Source organism: Toxorhynchites rutilus, chromosome 3 (assembly GCF_029784135.1).
Source record: "Toxorhynchites rutilus septentrionalis strain SRP chromosome 3, ASM2978413v1, whole genome shotgun sequence".
NCBI classification, from domain to species: Eukaryota; Metazoa; Arthropoda; class Insecta; order Diptera; family Culicidae; genus Toxorhynchites; species Toxorhynchites rutilus.
In genome coordinates, this window is record NC_073746.1 from 254,436,562 (window position 1) to 254,456,950 (window position 20,389).

At 40.0% G+C, this 20,389-nt stretch overlaps 1 protein-coding gene across 1 annotated transcript in view; it reads right to left on the minus strand.

Moving 5' to 3' along the window:
* Nucleotides 1-3,025: 3,025 nt before the first annotated feature.
* LOC129776379 (limbic system-associated membrane protein-like) overlaps nucleotides 3,026-20,389 on the minus strand; it is a 373,734-nt gene continuing 356,370 nt past the window's right edge. The window contains exon 7 of the mRNA XM_055781981.1: nucleotides 3,026-9,125. Within this exon, the coding sequence (XP_055637956.1) occupies nucleotides 8,911-9,125 (215 nt within the window). The 3' untranslated portion in view covers nucleotides 3,026-8,910. The remainder of the gene's footprint in view (nucleotides 9,126-20,389) is intronic.

The window sequence follows — 20,389 nt, forward strand, 5'->3', positions numbered from 1 at the left end:
GAAGGGCCTTTTTTTGTGTTTTTTTGTTTTTGAAACACGCCCTGCGCTTGGAGTCTAGGTCATTTGTGCTTCGTCACTGCTTCGGTCCTCGGATCAGTAAATATTTACTTTTCTTTACAGCATATATTAAATATCTTATGAAGCATAGGATCCCTTCCTACCTTCTTCTTTAACCGAGAGTCGAGCGGACAGATCTGAGTGATTTTTTTGGTTTCCCTTTCGCCAGTCCCTTCTGGGCTGGTCTTATTGTGGCTCTTCACTGGGCTAGAAGCGAATGAACTGCAAAGTTTAAAGCCTCTTAAAAACAAAGAAAGAAAGAAAGAAAAATACATTCATTACGATTTGTTCGCTCGTTGGAGTCACATGCAGGCTAAAAAGGGTCCTTTTCAGGATCACAAAATTATCTTCAATCTAAAGAGTTTATTGTTTTGTTATCACTCGATATCCCCATCTTGTTCGGCTAAACCTTCCTGTTTAGCGATTTGTTGCCACTCGCCACAGCTTTCACAGTTGGAAAATTTCTTCCCATCCAGCTTTGTGACTTGTTTTACAGTAAATTACATTCAATGCGACGTGCCGAAGCGCCACTCAGTGTCGCATTGGAGGCGATTTTAACCTGTAATTGAACATTTGCGATGACAGTGGTACAGTGTCGACTTTCAATGTGAGGTCATAATTTGGATCTCTATGTTTACAAAAATGTCCAACTAAATAAGTCGCATTACATGTCCGTCCAATTAGCTAAATGTCGAACTAATTGTAAATTACTGTACTTTCAATCTGGAAACAATTTAGGAATTGGTGAAAATTGAATAATCAGGAAAGTCCCCAACTATCAATAAGCTCAGAACAACTGCCAAATTCACATACTCATCAGATCCTGGCAAAAAACAAATTATGAAAAAATCAATTTGTGTTTTATTATTATTTTGGATAATGTTTTAGAAAGCATTGAACTGTATTTCCTAAACTCTTTTTTGGAAGGTTTAATGGCCCTGAAAAGCGCCTCTTTTTATGGAAAGGTTCCAATTTAGTAAACTTTGTACTCGTGGTTTTGAAAAAAACCATTTCGAACGCCCTCGATGCCGCCTTGTTCTGGATTTGCCACCAAAGCAGTTTGTATAAAGAACAAACTTTTTTCTTCTGCTACCTGATGCCGTTTTGCGATTGCGTTTGCCACTAGCCACTCGCTGAAACTGCCTGTTGTCTTGATGTCCACCGAACCGAATGTGTTCTGTTCCGAATGCGGGGTTTCTTATCGTCGCGAGCAGCTTTGCCAGCTAAATCGATCACTTCGGCGGCCGAAACTATATAACGCCGGCTAGGTGGACTGGTGCACTGGTACTAACGCGCTCGGCCTAGCTACCCTTGCGGGGAACTCCAGACCAACGCGCTCGAATCGCGTTGCCGTTGCCGGATTTTGCCTTTCCCTTCACTTTTCCTCCTTTGCCATGTCCATACATGGCTGCTTGGGTTGGTTTGTTGATGTGTTGTGATGCGAACCGATGTGGTGTACGGTTTGAATGAGAATGATCGTTGCGGCAGCGGAGCGGGGATTTTTAAGCAGACTGGCTGGCTCGAGAGTTACGCATGTGTGAGACTGCGACCAATGTTTCGTTCATTTTTTTCTTATTCCTTTCCAATCGTGCTTCATTCTATTTCGCTGCTGCTCTGGTTGCCCGTTTTGGTCGGTACGATTTGAGGAGCACAAAATGGACCAATCAAAAATGGGCACATAGTGCATTTGGACAATGCTTGATATTTCACAATTATTCAATTATTTATCTCAAGAAAAATGAAATGTTATTCGTTATGATAGATGCGTAGATATATTTCCTATCAATTGATGCAAAAACCTTTGCGATCTATTGAAAAATGCTCGAGTTATAAGCTTTCCAAATCTTGCATTTTTTCCTATTTGTTCAGTGCCTAGAATTCCATTTCACACCCTATATCTTCCGGTTAGACGTAGTCCTACGTCAAAAATCTAATCGTTGCTGAAAATAATCTGCCAATTCCCTGGGCATTGAAAAATACATTCATGCGAAAGAGTTTATTTTAATGTTTTCTATCCACATAAAGGGTGTGTCACATCAAATTGCATCACGGAAAAAACGCTGTAGAAATTTAATTTTTAGGAATTATATCTTCAGCTTTCGCTTATAATCAGATAAGAGTTTATAGATCACGTTGGCCATGCTTCACTGTAAATTTTTCGTAAATTTGGAAAAATGTCGTCGAACGAAAAAGAGCGTCGTGAATTAATCCTGCGCACTCATTTCGAGAATCCGGAGTTGTCACATCGGGACATCGGTAAGATGCTGGGAATCATCCAATCCACGGTCAGCAGAGTACTAAAACGATACTTCGAGAATCTAACCATCGACCGGAAGGTGAAGAACGGCAAAAATGAATGCTCCGTCAGTGAAAAAGATCACAAGCGCGTAGTTAAGCAGTTTAGACGTGATCCGAGAAGTTCGGTCTGGGATGTCGCCAATAAGCTGAATTTGTCAAGTTCATTCGTCCAGCGGACCAAGCAGCGGGAGGGCCTGCGTACATACAAGGTTCAGAAGGCTCCTAACCGCGACGAAAGGCAAAACATGGTGGGGAAGACGCGAGCCCGGAAGCTGTACACCGAAATGCTGACGAAGCCGCATTGCCTGGTAATGGGCGATGAAACCTACGTCAAAGCGGACTTTCGTCAGCTGCCGGGCCTGTTGTTCTTCTCCGCAGAGGACAAATTCAGCGTTCCGGAGGAGATTCGCAAGCAGAAACTATCCAAGTTTGCCAAAAAGTACATGGTGTGGCAAGCGATCTGCTCTTGCGGAAAGCGGAGCGCCCCCTTCGTGATGACCGGCACGGTAAACGGGCAGGTTTACCTTAAGGAGTGCCTACAGAAGCGCTTTCTACCACTATTGAAGCAGCACGAGGGCCCGACCATCTTCTGGCCGGATCTCGCTTCGTGCCACTATTCAAAGGACGTGTTGGAGTGGTACGAAGCCAACGGGGTCACCTTCGTGCCAAAGGAAATGAACCCGCCCAACGCGCCGGAGCTTCGCCCAATAGCGAAATATTGGGCGATTATGAAGCAGGCCCTCCGGATGAACCCAAAAGTTGTCAAATCGGAGGCGGACTTCAAGAGAAAATGGATTTCTGTTCAAAAAAAAACTACAACCTGACGTTGTACAGAACGTTATGGACGGGGTAAAGAGGAAGGTGCGAGCATACGGGCTTGGGCTCGAAGTATGAATAAAAAGAAAATGCCAAAAGTTGTTTAATAGTTTTTATTTTACTGTCTAAAATTTTCAAAAGGATCGGTCTACTGGGCGAATTTCTACAGCGTTTTTTCCGTGTTGCAATTTGATGTGACACACCATTTAGTACTCCTGCGATCGAATTCAATTGGTTTTGTGATTTTTCAATCAAGTGTAATTAATTAGCAGGAAAGCTTCTGAAGATTATTCTCCCCCATCGGTAGAATATTTTCGTATGGAATACAGTTTGCGCGCGCAATGGAAAATGTTTCGCATCGCGAAAATCATATAATTTTCAATCAATTATTGCTCAGTCGCCGAAAGTTTCAAACTAAGAGTTCATTCGTCTCTAGTTTGCCTTCCAAATTGCCATCGTAAACCACACCTTCTTTCGATTCAATCACGGACAAAAAGCATACTTAAGCGATATTCTGGTGGTGATCGCATTCATTTTTCGTGAGGACATCGACAAGACAACATCGTTACTGAACGAGCTGACCGAACTGAACGAACTGAACGGGCTGGATGAGCTGGACGGCGAGGGATCGAGGGATTTATTATATCGCCTGACCTGATCTAAATGCGTTTGTTTGGGACTGTGAAGGAGCGCAGAAAAGCCGATCCATCAGAAAGAGAAGACGACCGAGAGAATACCAGCATCGAAAATTGGTTCCGCTTGAGGCATCGGAGCAACCGCCATACACACATACAGAATACACATAGAAGAATCTGGAAGGAAGTGATCGTTGCTGCAAAATAATATGCCAGTTCCCCTTTGAATTGCAAATTACATTCAAGCGAAAGAGTTTATTTTAACGTTTTCTATCCATATAATACTGCGACCAAATACAATTGGTTTTGTGATTTTTCAATCAAGTGCAATTAAGAGGTAGTTATCGAGTTAGCATTAACCACTGGTGGTGGACTTCGAGAATAACCCGGAAAAATATCGCTGCTGCAAAATAATCCGCCAGTTCTCCTTGGCATTGAAAATAACATGCAAGCTAAAGAGTTTATTTTAATGTTTTCTAACCAGATAACACTGCGACCAAATACATTTAGTTCTGTGATTTTTCAATCAAGTGTAATTAGCAGGAAAGCTTCTGAAGATTATTATTTCGTGTCCAATATTAGATGCATAAAACCTTGTACCTCCAACGTAACGCTCTCGTTTTCGAAGTCCCCCAAATATTCATTTATTCATTCATACAAAATGGATTCAGATTCAACTTCAAACAAATGATCACTAAATCAACGATAGTCCTACGTCACCATTGCGGTTATATCATAGATATAACCCACTTCCTGTTTTATTCACTCAGTTGCGCACTCAGTGTCGCACTGGTTGGCCCCGAAAGCTGTTAGTTTCGCACTCGCACTGAGATGTTTCACGGGTTGGCACTCGGGTTCACCAATACAACTATACTGAACTGTCAAGTTCCGAGTATTGTTTTGGAAAATCTAAAAATAAAGACTATGAAAATGGAAAACCTGCTGCTTTTGCCTTTGTATTATTGGAATCGTAATCCAATTTTGATTTTGAAGAGTATATTCGTATATAGACGGCATTAAGCTACGTGTGCTCTCATTGGGAGGCGAAAATAATGATGGATATTCAGGTAGAATAAATCTGCTTTCAAAATCAAAATTATGAATGAAAAAATGGGTGGGTTATATCTATGATATAACCGCAAGGTTGACGTGGGACTGCCTTAGCGTAGCAATCATTCGTTTGTATTGATTAAATTTTTGATAGAATGAAACAATTCAATTGAATTCAATATATTTGTTTTGTGAGTAAAAATATTGTATAATTCCATAAAAGGTCAATTCATGCATTGTGATAGATTATGTTCTTCGTTACAAGTAAATTTAATGACAGTCCTTTTACGTTTGGTATGATGCCTAGGACAAAATATGTGAACGAAAGAATTATCAAACGATTATTTTATTTTACGTTTCCTTCAGAAGTTCATCTCGTTTCCTTCAGAAGTTCATCTCTCAAGTATACGTTTTTCTCGAACCGCGAATTTGCTTAATTTGATGAACTTCAGGCACTTGCACAAAGGCAAGCGAGTACAAAAGTACTCGCAGTTTGCATTTATTTGCTGAGCCGACATCTTGGTTTCGAAGTCTGTGTTAGAGGCAAACACATTTCAGTCGGACCAAAATGCCCCCGACTTACACGATTTTGCAATGCCAATTTCCTCAGACACCTTGGTTCTAAAGTCTGTGTTGGGAAACACATTTCAGTCGGAACAAAAATACCCCCGACTTTCATGTATTTGCAATGCAGATTTCCCCACGCTCCATGGATTAGAAGTCTGTGTTAGGGAAACACATTTCAGTCGAAACAAAAATACCCCTGACTTTCCTGTATTTGCAATGCCGATCTCTCCAACGCTGCTTGGTTTTGAAGTCTGTGTTAGGGAACACATTTCGGTAAGAACAAAAGTTCCCATACTTTCATGTATTTACAATGCCGATTTCCCCAAGGCTGCTTGGTTTAGATGGCTGTGTTAGGAAAACCGTAGATCGGGCCAATCAAAATGAGGCAGTTAGGGCGTTTAGATAACGCTTAACATTATACAGTTGTTCAATTGTTTATCTAATGAAAAATAACATTTTATACATTGCGACAGAAGCGTAGAAATATTCCCTATCAATTGATGCATTCATCTTTCCGATCCAGTAAGAAATGTTCGAGTTATAAGCATTCGGAATCTTTCATTTTTTCCTGTATGTTCTGTGTTGAGGTTTCCATTTTACCCCCCATATACTCCGGTTAGACGTAGTGCCACGTCAAAATTTACTTTAACGTGTCGAATATTTATTTTATGTGATGAAATAAGAGGTTTTTTTCCGATATCGCAGAATAATATTGAACGAAAACTGTGTCTAATGATGATTTTATATTATAATAGTAATTATTTGTAGAACAAACAGAAAATGCATCGACAAATGGTTAAGTGAGTGTCAGAACCACATGTTTAAGGTAATCAAACAATATGAAGTGAAAACTTTCATTCAAACTTTTATATTTTTACACTGCACTTGGCCCTTCTGATCTGATAGGAGAATAATTTACCTCCCAAGCACTAATATCGCCACCAGACGTCGACACTGTACATATGTAGTCGCAAATATAAACAAATCAGACTATATAACGCACACCAACAAACCATCGCATTCGGGGGGTCTCCGTAGCCACATTGGTTGCGCGTTCGCCTAGTAAGCGATCGATCGTGAGTTCAAAACTCAGGGCCCTCATTGACCATCTTTGTGTTGTTACAGAATAATTACGTCCACGCAACAATCATCAGCGATGGAGATCGATCCACGGTCGAAATAAGATCGATTCATCCATACAACTGCTCTGCTCTGCAAGAAACATCGGGCTGCTGTTCTATAAATAACTCAACAATGATCAATCAACTGTCTCCGCTGTCCGGTCTAACTGGATAATGGAAGAACAGAACGAAAACTCTTACGCCTATATGGCAACTGTGTAAAATGTGTACCATATGCAATGGTATAGAAGGGAATACTCTAACGCCGAAAACATGGCAACTGTGTAATGTGCTAATTATAGATATGATAAACATGTGACATGTACACGATTGAAATTCGGCTCTGTTACAGCTAAAATGCTAATGAGCCTAAAATAAACAAAAGTGATAAAAAAAACAAACCATCGCATTCGTGAAACTGAAAACGTTTTTTTATTACAGAGTCAGTTTGGCACTGACTCAGTTTAAAAACGAATTCACTAATTGACGAATTTACGTTGGATTTACAACCAGATGGCGCAGCGAGTAAAATGAGGATGTTTTGTTTTTTTTGGTATGAAATTCGTTCAAATTTTTCTAGAAAAATCAGAATTTATCTTCAAATTTCCCGATTTCATGTATTCTTTCCACACTGAAAAGGTTAGAAAATCATCATTTTACAATGTGCTATGTATATTACGAGGAATGGCTTGTTATAAGTATTGTAACTTTAATTTTTTTCAACTAAGTAAACGATGAATAGGGTGTTTTGTGCTAAAAATACTGCAAATTCTTCTCGTATTGGCCCCTACATAATCAATGATATCAGCCAATTTGATATGATATCGATTTAATTGCAATTATCCATAGTATCAATAACCGGTATGCATTGTCAAACTTAAAATTTTCGAAAATTATCTATGACTTTGGTCAAATCGCGTGTTGAACCCATCGTAAATATACAAAACTCCAACTTTCTTACCATATACTGACGATATTCAATGGCTGAAATGAATCTAAATTGAAATAAAATAAATAATCTCCACCGAATCTTGCTTTTCAGTGCGTAAAATAAACATACACCCTCACTTTTGTGGTTCTGAGCTCTAATGTAGATGTCGTATGAGCTGATTCAGCTTTGCGTAAATTCGTCAATTGGCGATCTAACGCAAAACGTAAACGATCGGTGAAACATCTGGATTTTGTTTTTGAACTAAGAAAACGATGCTAATGTAACCTAAAACTCAAAAACAAATCAAGTATATTTTACTTCCGGGCTTTCCAAGGTAGTTCTCACATGCAGGAATCGTACATTTTTCTGCTTGTGTTTGATTGTGCTCTCGAATTTACTTCTTTAATTCAACCATTGTCAACATTTTTATAGTTTTCACTACTGAAAGAGGTAAATAAATAACATGTTATATATAAAATTGCGCAGAATTAAATTTCTTACAAACTAATCGCAATCAAATAATCTTTTATGATTATGACATTGTAATTTATGGAAAGAACTACAAACCTTCCATAAGCTCACATGGCAAAATTTAAAACCATCATCACTTTCACCGCAGCGCCGCCTAGGTGTAGATTTGTACGTTAGATCGCCAATAGTTAAGTCGTGCGGCTATCTAGTCTTTTCACCATCGATACATTTCCCGCGACGAAATGAGTTCAACAGTACACTAGGTGCAGCCTTTATCGCTAGGAGGGACAAAAAGCTTTACAACAAAACATTGCGGGATTTATCGCGATTGTTATGATTTATGTTACGAATCGATTACATGAGCTAACCTATCTTTTTACAAATGATCGCATGTTGGATGTGAGCTGAATCATGTACCATTGCTGTCATTTTCTTGGAATTTCGCTATCCTACAGTGTAATCGATGTCCTACGTGACATCGGTTGATCTACTCGTGTACACGTTCCATTATGTATCATTTCGAAATTAAACGAGCATCCTTTCGCAAATTGTTCTATCTTTCATTATGTTCTCGCTAATAAAAATCCAAACAGTGCAGCATCCACTGCAACGGTAAAGGATGGTTGTCCGTTGATGGGAACGTCTCGTAAAAACCTTATTAAGATTTAAAACTAATTACTCAACATGGCCATCATCATCATTACATGGGGGTGAACAGCATGAATCCGCAAACTTCCAGCGATGGCTTTCGCTGCGACGCGTTATATTACACAGAGGAACTGGTTTGACCCCCTTTCTTTATCTATAGGATCCTTTTATACCGGGCGTAACTCAGTGTTCCGGCTAACGGGTTGTGAAACCGAAACCGAATTTGAATAATGAAATAACATATTACGCAAACCGGAACAATGGCCTGAGCCAGGGGACAATAACACAGAGCTGTTGAGAGTTTTCACGGCATAAATCACCTGAAGGTGCCGTATAGGCATATCGATTGTAGTATCAAACAAAACCACGACGACGTTAATGATATTAATAAATTTTTACCACCCGGCGCCGATAGATAACCTAAGCTAAAACTACGTTCCGTGATTGAAATACTGATGGCGCTGCTGTTCCCGTGCTGCATTGCGGCTGGCTGCTCGCCGTTTATGACGTGAACGACCACACTGGCGGAATCTGGAATCAGAAGAGAATGTTCGTTCAATCATTGAAAGTTTTAAAAATTTATCGAAATTTAAAAATGTGATGAGAATAGGGAAATAGGTTTGATTTTTTATAGTTCAAGTTATTTTTATTAGTTACTTGGTAAGTTGTTTTTAAGTGCATAACGAAACGCGACACGTTACCTAGGGTAGCTATTTTTTTTTATCTATTTAAAATCGGATGTCATAATGCGGTGCAGATTCGTAGGATTGAGTCGGATACCAATGTTAAGGGCATAGAAGTCTGATCGTGTGGAATACGAGGACAGCCAAAAGCCTTTAATAAAGGGGCCGACTTGAGGGAAAATGGTTTAGTTTGTCTTGCGAAATGTATAGTTTGACGTAATCAATGACAAGCATCAGCCATCGTATACAGCGTGCACACAAAATCAAAATTTTAAGGTTGGTTGTGGAGGAAACATAATGGAAATAGTCCAGTGCTGCCGAGTCAGCATCCAACATGACTGAACATGATCGAACTGGACCAAATTATAGAATGGAAAAGATCAGGCGGATATACTAGAAAAGCAAATCATTCATCATTGAGAAATACAACGAATTTTTGCAACCAAGAAAAATACCTGAAAATAATCCTGCTGCTGTGTCATCGCCATTGGATTCGCCATCAGTCGTTCATTGTCTAGTTCCAGAGTAAACACAAAGGCCCATACATCGATCGACCATCAGGATTACAGTTAAGTGGTTCCATTAATGGGCACATTGCCCTGGTTTGTACACCTACACATTTGTTTATGTTGCAAATTTGACGTTCGATATTCACACTGTTTTGTTTATATACTGGAATCACTGTTTTTGACGTAGGACTACGTCTAACCGGAAGATATAGGGGGTGAAATGGAAATCTAGGCACTGAACAAGTAGGAAAAAATGCAAGATTTTGAACGCTTATAACTCGAGCATTTCTCAATAGATCGCAAAGGTTTTTGCATCAATTGATAGGAAATATATCTACGCATCTATAATAACGAATAACATTTCATTTTTCCTGAGATAAAGCATTAAATAATTGTGAAATATCAAGCGTTGTCCAAATGCACTATGTGCCCATTTTTGATTGGTCCATTTTGTGCTCCTCAAATCGTACCGACCACAACGGGCAACCAGAGCAGCAGCGAAATAGAATGAAGCACGATTGGAAAGGAAAAAGAAAAAAAAATGAACGAAACATTGGTCGCAGTCTCACACATGCGTAATTCTCGAGCCAGCCAGTCAGCTTAAAAATCCCCGCTCCGCTGCCGTAACGATCATTCTCATTCAAACCGTACACCACATCGGTTCGCATCACAACACATCAACAAACCAACCCAAGCAGCCATGTCTGGACATGGTAAAGGAGGAAAAGTGAAGGGAAAGGCAAAATCCCGCTCGAACCGTGTTGATCTGGAATTCCCCGCAAGGGTAGCTAGGCCGAGCGCGTTAGTACCAGTGCACCAGTCCACCTAGCCGGCGTTATATAGTTTCGGCCGCCGAAGTGATCGAGTTAGCTGGCAAAGCTGCTCGCGACGATAAGAAAACCCGCATTCGGAACAGAACACATTCGGTTCGGTGAACATCAAGACAACAACAGGCAGTCGCAGCGAGTGGCGAGTGGCAAACGCAATCGCAAAACGGCAGCTGGTAGCAGAAGAAAAAAAGACGGATGGGTAATGTCGGGGACATAACCGGAGTGACGTAGGACTATACAAAGGGGACAGCTTTTGTTAAATATATATTTTAAATATATTGTTTTATTTTCTTCTCCTACGTGAATACCTAACTATCTACCTGAAAAATGGATTAGTTTACTGTTTACTCTTTATGAATATGTTGATGGTTCTGAAAAGAACCTTTAATGTTGTGTTTTTGTTATCACTCGATATTCCCTTCTTGTTCGGTTAAACCTTCCTGTTTAGCTATTGCGTTTGCCACTCGCCACAGCTTTCACAGTTGGAAAATTTCTTCCCATCCAGCTTGTGACATGTTGTTCAGTAAATTACATTTAATGCGACGTGCCGGAGAAACACTTTGCCACTCACTGAAACTAATTGTTGCCTTGATGAGCGCCGAACCGAAGCTGCTCTGTTCTTGATGCGGGTTTTCTGATTGTCGTGAGCAGCTTTGCAAGCCAACTCGAGCACTCCGACGGCCGAAACTCTATAATCGCTGTTATGTATACTGGTGCTCCGGCATCAATCCGTTCGGCCTAGTTACCCTTGCGGAGCAATCAGTGAATGCGACCAACAGGGAACTGGAGACCTGCACGGTTCAAGTGAGACTTTGCCTTTCTCTTAACTTGTCCTCCTTTGTTACGTCCACGATGCCGATGCCGTACAACCACACGGATTGACGGTTTGAAAGAAAATAAGGTACACACTCACAGGATAGAGACAAATCGGCAGACTCAGCCAAAGAGGCGAGTCCAACGAGACGAACGAATGAGCGTTAAAAGGGAGCGATGGCAAAAAAAAAACATTCATTATGATTTGTTCGCTCGTTGGATTCACATGCAGGCTAAAAAGGGTCCTTTTCAGGATCACAAAAATATCTTCAATCTAAAGAGTTTATTGTTTTGTTATCACTCGATATCCCCATCTTGTTCGGCTAAACCTTCCTGTTTAGCGATTTGTTGCCACTCGCCACAGCTTTCACAGTTGGAAAATTTCTTCCCATCCAGCTTTGTGACATGTTGTACAGTAAATTACATTCAATGCGACGTGCCGAAGCGCCACTCAGTGTCGCATTGGAGGCGATTTTAACGTGTAATTGAACATTTGCGATGACAGTGGTACAGTGTCGACTTTCAATGTGGGGTCATAATTTGGATCTCTATGTTTACAAAAATGTCCAACTAAATAAGTCGCATTACATGTCCGTCCAATTAGCTAAATGTCGAACTAATTGTAAATTACTGTACTTTCAATCTGGAAACAATTTAAGAATTGGTGAAAATTGAATAATCTGGAAAGTTCCCAACTATCAATAAGCTCAGAACAACTGCCAAATTAACATACTCATCAGATCCTGGCAAACAAATTATGAAAAAATCAATTTGTGTTTTATTATTATTTTGGATAATGTTTTAGAAAGCATTGAACTGTATTTCCTAAACTCTTTTTTGGAAGGTTTAATGGCCCTGAAAAGCGCCTTGTTTTATGGAATGGTTCCAATTTAGAAAACTTTGTACTTGTGGTTTTGAAAAATTATTCGAACGCCCTCGATGCCGCCTTGTTCTGGATTTGCCACCAAAGCAGTTTGTATAAAGAACAAACTGTTTTCTTCTGCTACCTGATGCCGTTTTGCGATTGCGTTTGCCACTCGCCACACGCTGCAACTGGCTGTTGTCTTGATGTCCACCGAACCGAATGTGTTCTGTTCCGAATGCGGGTTTTCTTATCGTCGCGAGCAACTTTGCCAGCTAACTCGATCACTTCGGCACTTTTCCTCCTTTACCATGTCCAGACATGGCTGCTTGGGTTGGTTTGTTGATGTGTTGTGATGCGAACCGATGTGGTGTACAGTTTGAATGAGAATGCGGGGATTTTGACGTAGGACTACGTCTTTCATTTCTATACCGGGGTGTAAAATCAATGTTTCGAAAACGAAAGCGTTACGCCGGAGATCGAGATTTTGAGCGTTAATAGCTCCTAAACAACTGAACGAAATGGTATGATAAATACTTCATTCGAAAGATAAAATGTCTACGCGTTCTATACTTGTTACTTTCTCATCCAAAAACTTGTTTCAATAGCCTTAAAATTGCTTTCAAAACAGGCTGTTGAAATCACCAATCGGTATATATGCGAGCGCCGCTCGGAAATCCACTCAGTTCTAATTGAACAGCGATTAGAGCATGTTGTCGCTGTTGTGGTGAAGCTCTTTGTTATCATGAAAGCGCGAATGAACGGTGTCACCAAGAGCCTGTTTGTGTACCTTAGGCCAGAAGGGAATCCATCAGGAGGAGAGTGATGCCACAAACGGTTCCCCGGGAAGATCACGAAGCAGCCGCTACACACACACACACACACGCACACACACATATACACGCGTGGAATTCTTCCCGTTTAGACGCCATTCAGCATCGAGGAAGATCCGGAAAATAATCTGCCAGTTCCTCTGGGAATTTAAAATTACATTCATGTGAAAGAGTTTATTTGAATGTTTTCTATCCATGTAACACTGTGACCAAATACATTTGGTTTTGTGATTTTTCAATCAATCGCAATTAACAGGATAGCTTCTGAAGATTATTCTTCCCCATCAGTAGAATATTTCCGTATCCAATATTGTATGCGCCCGCAATCGATTATTGCTCAGTCGCCGAAAGTTCCGAGCTCAGAGAGTTCATTCCCCTCTAGTTTGCCTTCCAAATTGCCATCGTAAACCACGCCTTCTCTCGATTCAATCACGCACAAAAAGCATACTTAAGCGATATTCTGGTGGTGAGACGCATTCATTTTTCGTGAGGACATCGACAAGACAACATCGTTGCTGAGAGTGCTGGACGACTTGTTTGAAACTGTTAGGAGCACTGAGAAGCCGATCCTTCAGGAGAAGAGAAGGTGACCATGGAAGCAGCCGCTACACACACATACACGCACGGAATTCTTTCCGTTTGGATGCCGTTCAGCATCGAGAAAGATCCGGAAAATAATCTGCTAGTTCCTCTGGGAATTTAAAATTACATTATGTGAAAGAGTTTATTTTGATGTTTTCTATCCATGTAACACTGTGACCAAATATGTTTCAATCAAGTGCTATTAACAGATGGTTATCGAGTTGGCTTCCAGTATCGAGGAAAATGTAGAAATATCTAATCGTTACTGAAAATAATCTGCCAGTTCCTCTGGGAATTTAAAAATACATTCATGTGACAAAGTTTATTTGAATGTTTTCTATCCATGTAACACTGTGACCAAATACATTTGGTTTTGTGATTTTTCAATCAATCGCAATTAACAGGATAGCTTCTGAAGATTATTCTTCCCCATCAGTAATATATTTCCGTATCCAATATTGGATGCATAAAACCTTGTGCCTCCAACGTAACGCTCTCGTTTTCGAAGTCCCCCAACTATTCATTTATTCTTTCATTCAGAATGAATTCAGATTCAACTTCAAACAAAAAATCTCTAAATCAACGATAGTCCTACGTCACCCTTGCGGTTATACCATAGATATAACCCACTTCCTGTTTTTAAGCTGACTGGCTGGCTCGAGAATTACGCATGTGTGAGACTGCGACCAATGTTTCGTTCATTTTTTTCTTTTTCCTTTCCAATCGTGCTTCATTCTATTTCGCTGCTGCTCTGGTTGCCCGTTTTGGTCGGTTCGATTTGAGGAGCACAAAATGGACCAATCAAAAATGGGCACATAGTGCATTTTGACAATGCTTGATATTTCACAATTATTCAATTATTTATCTCAAGTAAAATGAAATGTTATTCGTTATGATAGATGCGTAGATATATTTCCTATCAATTGATGCAAAAACTTTTGCGATCTATTGAGAAATGATTGAGTTATAAGCGTTCCAAATCTTGCATTTTTTCCTACTTGTTCAGTGCCTAGATTTCCATTTCACCCCCTATATCTTCCGGTTAGACGTAGTCCTACGTCAAAAAGTTTGTTCTTTATACAAACTGCTTTGGTGGCAAATCCAGAAGAAGGCGGCATCGAGGGCGTTCGAAATGGTTTTTTTCCAAAACCACGAGTACAAAGTTTTCTGAATTGGAACCATTCCATAAAACAAGGCGCTTATCAGGGCCATTAAACCTTTCAAAAAAGAGTTTACGAAATACAGTTCAATGCTTTCTAAAATAATATCCAAAATAATAATAAAACACAAATTGATTTTTTCATAATTTGTTTGCCAGGATATGATGAGTATATGAATTTGGCAGTTGTTCTGAGGTTATTGATTTTCACCAATTCTTAAATCGCTTCTAGATTGAAAGTACAGTAATTTACACTTATCTCGACATTTAGCTAATTGGACGAACCTGTGATGCGACATATTTAGTTGGACATTTTTGTAAACATAGAGTTCGGGGTCCAAATTATGACCCCACATTGAAAGTCGACACTGTACCACTGTCATCGCAAATGTTCAATTACAGGTTTAAATTACCTCCAATCCGACGTTGAGTGGTGGTAATGCGACGTGCCATTGAATGTAATTTACTGTACAATATGTCACAAGCTGGATGGGAAGAAATTTTCCAACTGTGAAAGCTGTGGCGAGTGGCAAACGCAATCGCTAAACAGAAAGGTTTAGCCGAACAAGATGGGGATATCGAGTGATAACAAAAAAAATAAACTCTTTAGATTGAAGATAATTTTGTGATCCTGAAAAGGACCCTTTTTAGCCTGCATGTGAATCCAACGAGCGAACAAATCGTAATGAATGTATTTTTCTTCTTCTTTCTTTGTTTTAAGAGGCTTTAAACTTTGCAGTTCATTCGCCTCTAAGGATGTATTTTTTTGCCATCGCTGCCTTTTAACGCTCATTCGTTCGTCTCGTTGGACTCGCCCCTCTGGCTGAGTCTGCCGATTTGTCTCTATCCTGTGAGCGTGTACCGCTAGAGTATAAAACGCGCGGATCCCAAAAAAATATCTCATTTTCTTTCAAACCGTAAACCAGTGTGGTTGTACGGCATCGTTTAACATCGCATCGCATCACATCATAAAAAGAAAACAAGCAGCAACGTGGACGTGTGGACGTAACAAAGGAGGACATGTTAAGGGAAAGGCAAAGTCTCACTCGAACCGTGCAGGTCTCCAGTTCCATGTTGGTCTCATTCACTGATTGCTCCGCAAGGGTAGCTAGGCCGAACGGATTGGTGCCAGTATACCTAACAGCGATTATAGAGATAACTGATGATAACTGATGTTGAAAATTGACTGACGTTACATCTGCATTGCATAGAGAAATAACTAAGGAGCAACACGATGAGCTATGTTTTTCCTGCTGCTCTGTTCTTATTTTAAAGGACTTTAATCCGAAGGTCATCCGTCCCTGTATTTACTGTTGGTTTTTCAGAACGCTTATAGCTCGTTTATTTCTCGACAGATCGTAGAGTTCGTCTCCAATATCTCAGTTCTTTTTCATTTTTATTTACTTTGTTTGCGGAGACTACAAATCTTACAATTCATTCGTCTCCGAAACCACAGCTTAATGTACGGTAATGTGCTCAATAGTGAAATATATGATAGTGAACGAGCTGATGACCACCTGTGCATTCCCTATCACAGCCATAATTTTGATTGTACGATATGTGTATACGCCGAAAGATGCCCGACGTTGAACATTTAATAAGTACAAAGCCTTCAGAAAAAAATCAAGAATCAAGTTTGTAAAAAAACGCAAAAACACCAAATGTTCTTTTCAGAACCCCCAACTTGTTCATAAAGAGTAAACAGTAAACTAATCCATTTTTCAGGTAGATAGGTAGGAATTCACGTAGGAGAAGAAAATAAAACAATATATTCAAAATATATATTTAGCAAAAGCTGTCCCCTTTGTCCTACGTCACTCCGGTTATGTCACCGACATTATCCACCCGTCTTTTTTTGACTAAGTCGATTGTAGTTTTGTTCGTCATTTTTCGGTATACACCAATAACGTTCGTATTAGTAAGGGGACGAACGGGTAAGACGAACAGTAGAGGTAAAATGGACATATGATTGATTTGTGTAGTTACATTTGTAGTAGAACCACAATCATCTTCTTTTGATTCACAACACTATTTTTCAAATACTCACTTATCGAAAAGCAGATAGTTCTCCTGATATGTCGATTATAGTGCCAATGGCCATCTTGAATTTTCAAAGGGAACTTGATTAAAAATGTTGATTTCCACGAAAAACTATTCTATCAGCTCAATCGGACTTCATTTACTAGTGTCGCACAGCCGTCAAAGTTTGAATTTTTTGAAAACTGAAAAATCACCCAAGGTAATCACAAAGGAAATCGGGGGTTTCAAAAAAAAATTTTGATGCCAAATGTTTTCCAATTGAATGAGACGTCTAAATCTACTGTCATCCCGAATAATTTTTTTTGTCAATCGACACTCTGAGACATAGTCGTTATAGGAAGTCGGAATAGGAAGCAAAACGTATGGCTTAGGTTGTCAAAGAAAATCGTCATACCGATTTTTCATACTGGACTTCCTGTAAAATGTTGGTTTGCACGATAAAATACCCTATGTAAAATATTATCTCATTCGAACTTCATTTACTATTGTCGCAGATGTCAAAATGTTTTCTGAAATTCGAAAAATCACCCAAGGGGAGAGTGAAGGAAATCGGAGTATAATTTTTTTTTAATGCCAAATGTCTTAGAATCGCATGAAACGTTATGCGATGCACATAATCTGACCCACATAAATTCAACGGTTTTATGGACGCATACGACAACCGATGATTGATATTTACTTCCTATGAATATAAAACAAAACCACGAGTGATGCTCCAAATTTTTATGTTTTCATTTGCGTACGAACATAGTGCTTGATAAACGAATGTAAACCAATCTATATCTATAAACACCATCTTTTCCAAAAATACAGAGAATCAGTCAATCAGTCGGGAAGTAGTCAATCGACAATTGACAATATACGCGTGACTATGAAGCATGCCATTTCATTGAACGATTGAAAGAAAATCCCGTCCGCGAGTTCGATGATAGTGTTCGAACCTTCCACATGGCGACCGTGATCGTCTGATCTTCCGTTTAGCGACCGTGTAGGTGCTTTCCACTCATTGTGAGTTTAATATTTTTTTTGATAAGATCCCCTCCTTTATGTTATTCTATGATATTTCAACCACCCTTTAACCTTTTCGCTACGAGCGTCGTCTATAGGTGACATCCGCGCGATGAGCTGTGTGTACGAGCGTCGTCTTTAGACGACATGTTCGATCACACCAGCGCGATGTGCATACTTTTCGGCGCAATGCTCCGTTCAGCGGTAGCACTCCGACGGAGCAAACTGCCGTAGAGAAAGGGTTAATAATGACGACCAGTCCAAAGTTCTTTCCGTGTGCGAATGTAATTCTTGCGGGTTTGATATTAGGCACATTTTGAATGGTTTAATTTCAAAGTTGAATCCACTGGTGGTTATATTCCGGTATGTGAGTTAACACGTTCGACGCCCAACGCGACGTTTTTGAGTTTCTTGCAGAGCCCAACTTGCGATTAAATTATTAAATGAAGATCAAACTTAGTTTATAGATAACTTTTACATTATCTAGCAATGTTTGTTTTCAATTCAAGACGAATTGATGACAATAACACATGCCAAAGTCATATTATAAGGGTTTTGCAGAAAACTGCATCACAAACCATCCCTACTATAAATTAATAAAAAGTATAAAGGGTGTGTCACATCAAATTGCATCACGGAAAAAACGCTGTAGAAATTTAATTTTTAGGAATTATATCTTCAGCTTTCGCTTATAATCAGATAAGAGTGTATAGATCACGTTGGCCATGCTTCACTGTCAATTTTTCGTAAATTTGGAAAAATGTCGTCGAACGGAAAAGAGCGTCGTGAATTAATCCTGTGCACTCATTTCGAGAATCCGGAGTTGTCACATCGGGACATCGGTAAGATGCTGGGAATCGTCCAATCCACGGTCAGCAGAGTACTAAAACGATACTTCGAGAACCTAACCATCGACCGGAAGGTGAAGAACGGCAAAAATGGATGCTCCGTCAGTGAAAAAGATCACAAGCGCGTAGTTAAGCAGTTTAGACGTGATCCGAGAAGTTCGGTCCGGGATATCGTCAATAAGCTGAATTTGTCAAGTTCATTCGTCCAGCGGACCAAGCAGCGGGAGGGCCTGCGTATATACAAGGTTCAGAAGGCTCCTAACCGCGACGAAAGGCAAAACATGGTGGGGAAGACGCGAGCCCGGAAGCTGTACACCGAAATGCTGACGAAGCCGCATTGCCTGATAATGGACGACGAAACCTACGTCAAAGCGGACTTTCGTCAGCTGCCGGGCCTGTTGTTCTTCTCCGCAGAGGACAAATTCAGCGTTCCGGAGGAGATTCGCAAGCAGAAACTATCCAAGTTTGCCAAAAAGTACATGGTGTGGCAAGCGATCTGCTCTTGCGGAAAGCGGAGCGCCCCCTTCGTGATGACCGGCACGGTAAACGGGCAGGTTTACCTTAAGGAGTGCCTACAGAAGCGCTTACTACCACTATTGAAGTAGCACGAGGGCCCGACCATCTTCTGGCCGGATCTCGCTTCGTGCCACTATTCAAAGGACGTGTTGGAGTGGTACGAAGCCAACGGGGCCACCTTCGTGCCAAAGGAAATGTACCCGCCCAACGCGCCGGAGCTTCGCCCAATAGAGAAATATTGGGCGATTATGAAGCAGGACCTCCGGAAGAACCCAAAAGTTGTTAAATCGGAGGCGGACTTCAAGAGAAAATGGATTTCTGTTCAAAAAAAAACTACAACCTGACGTTGTACAGAACCTTATGGACGGGGTAAAGAGGAAGGTGCGAGCATACGGGCTTGGGCTCGAAGTATGAATAAAAAGAAAATGCCAAAAGTTGTTTAATAGTTTTTATTTTACTGTCTAAAATTTTCAAAAGGATCGGTTTACTGGGCGAATTTCTACAGCGTTTTTTCCGTGATGCAATTTGATGTGACACACCCTTTAGTATAAACAGTATAATATTATGATTATGATTTAATTATTTTTCTTCATATCCTATAGTTACATTTAGGTGCCTATTCTATCAAATTCCTTCTAAAAATTCTACTCAATTTGAGCGAGGAAAGTGTCACCCATATCTGGGTGACGGGGCGTCGAAAATGTTCAATGTTAGGCATGTACCAAAAATTTCATTTGTGAGTTAACATTCAGTATTACAGTAAAACCTGTTATTTTGTGCATTTTTTTGACGTAGAACTACGTTTTTCATTAAGGGTGTCAAATCAGAAAACAGGTCACGTTTTTATGAAATAAAGTTTACGTTAATAACTATTTTTTCCGCGAACGAATTTTGGCGATTTACGTACCAAATGAATCGGAAATTCCCTAAGATTTGTTTGATATGCTATACATTACAAACCTATAGTCTGTATATGGTTTAAATTGATGAAAATTGGAAGCATTTCCTCATACATTTGTTCTGTCCGTTTGTGTGTTTCCTCAAACAGAGCTGCAACTTATCGATGAGCAACGAAGGGGAAATCGTAAGAGTAAAGTCTCCGTGAACAAAGG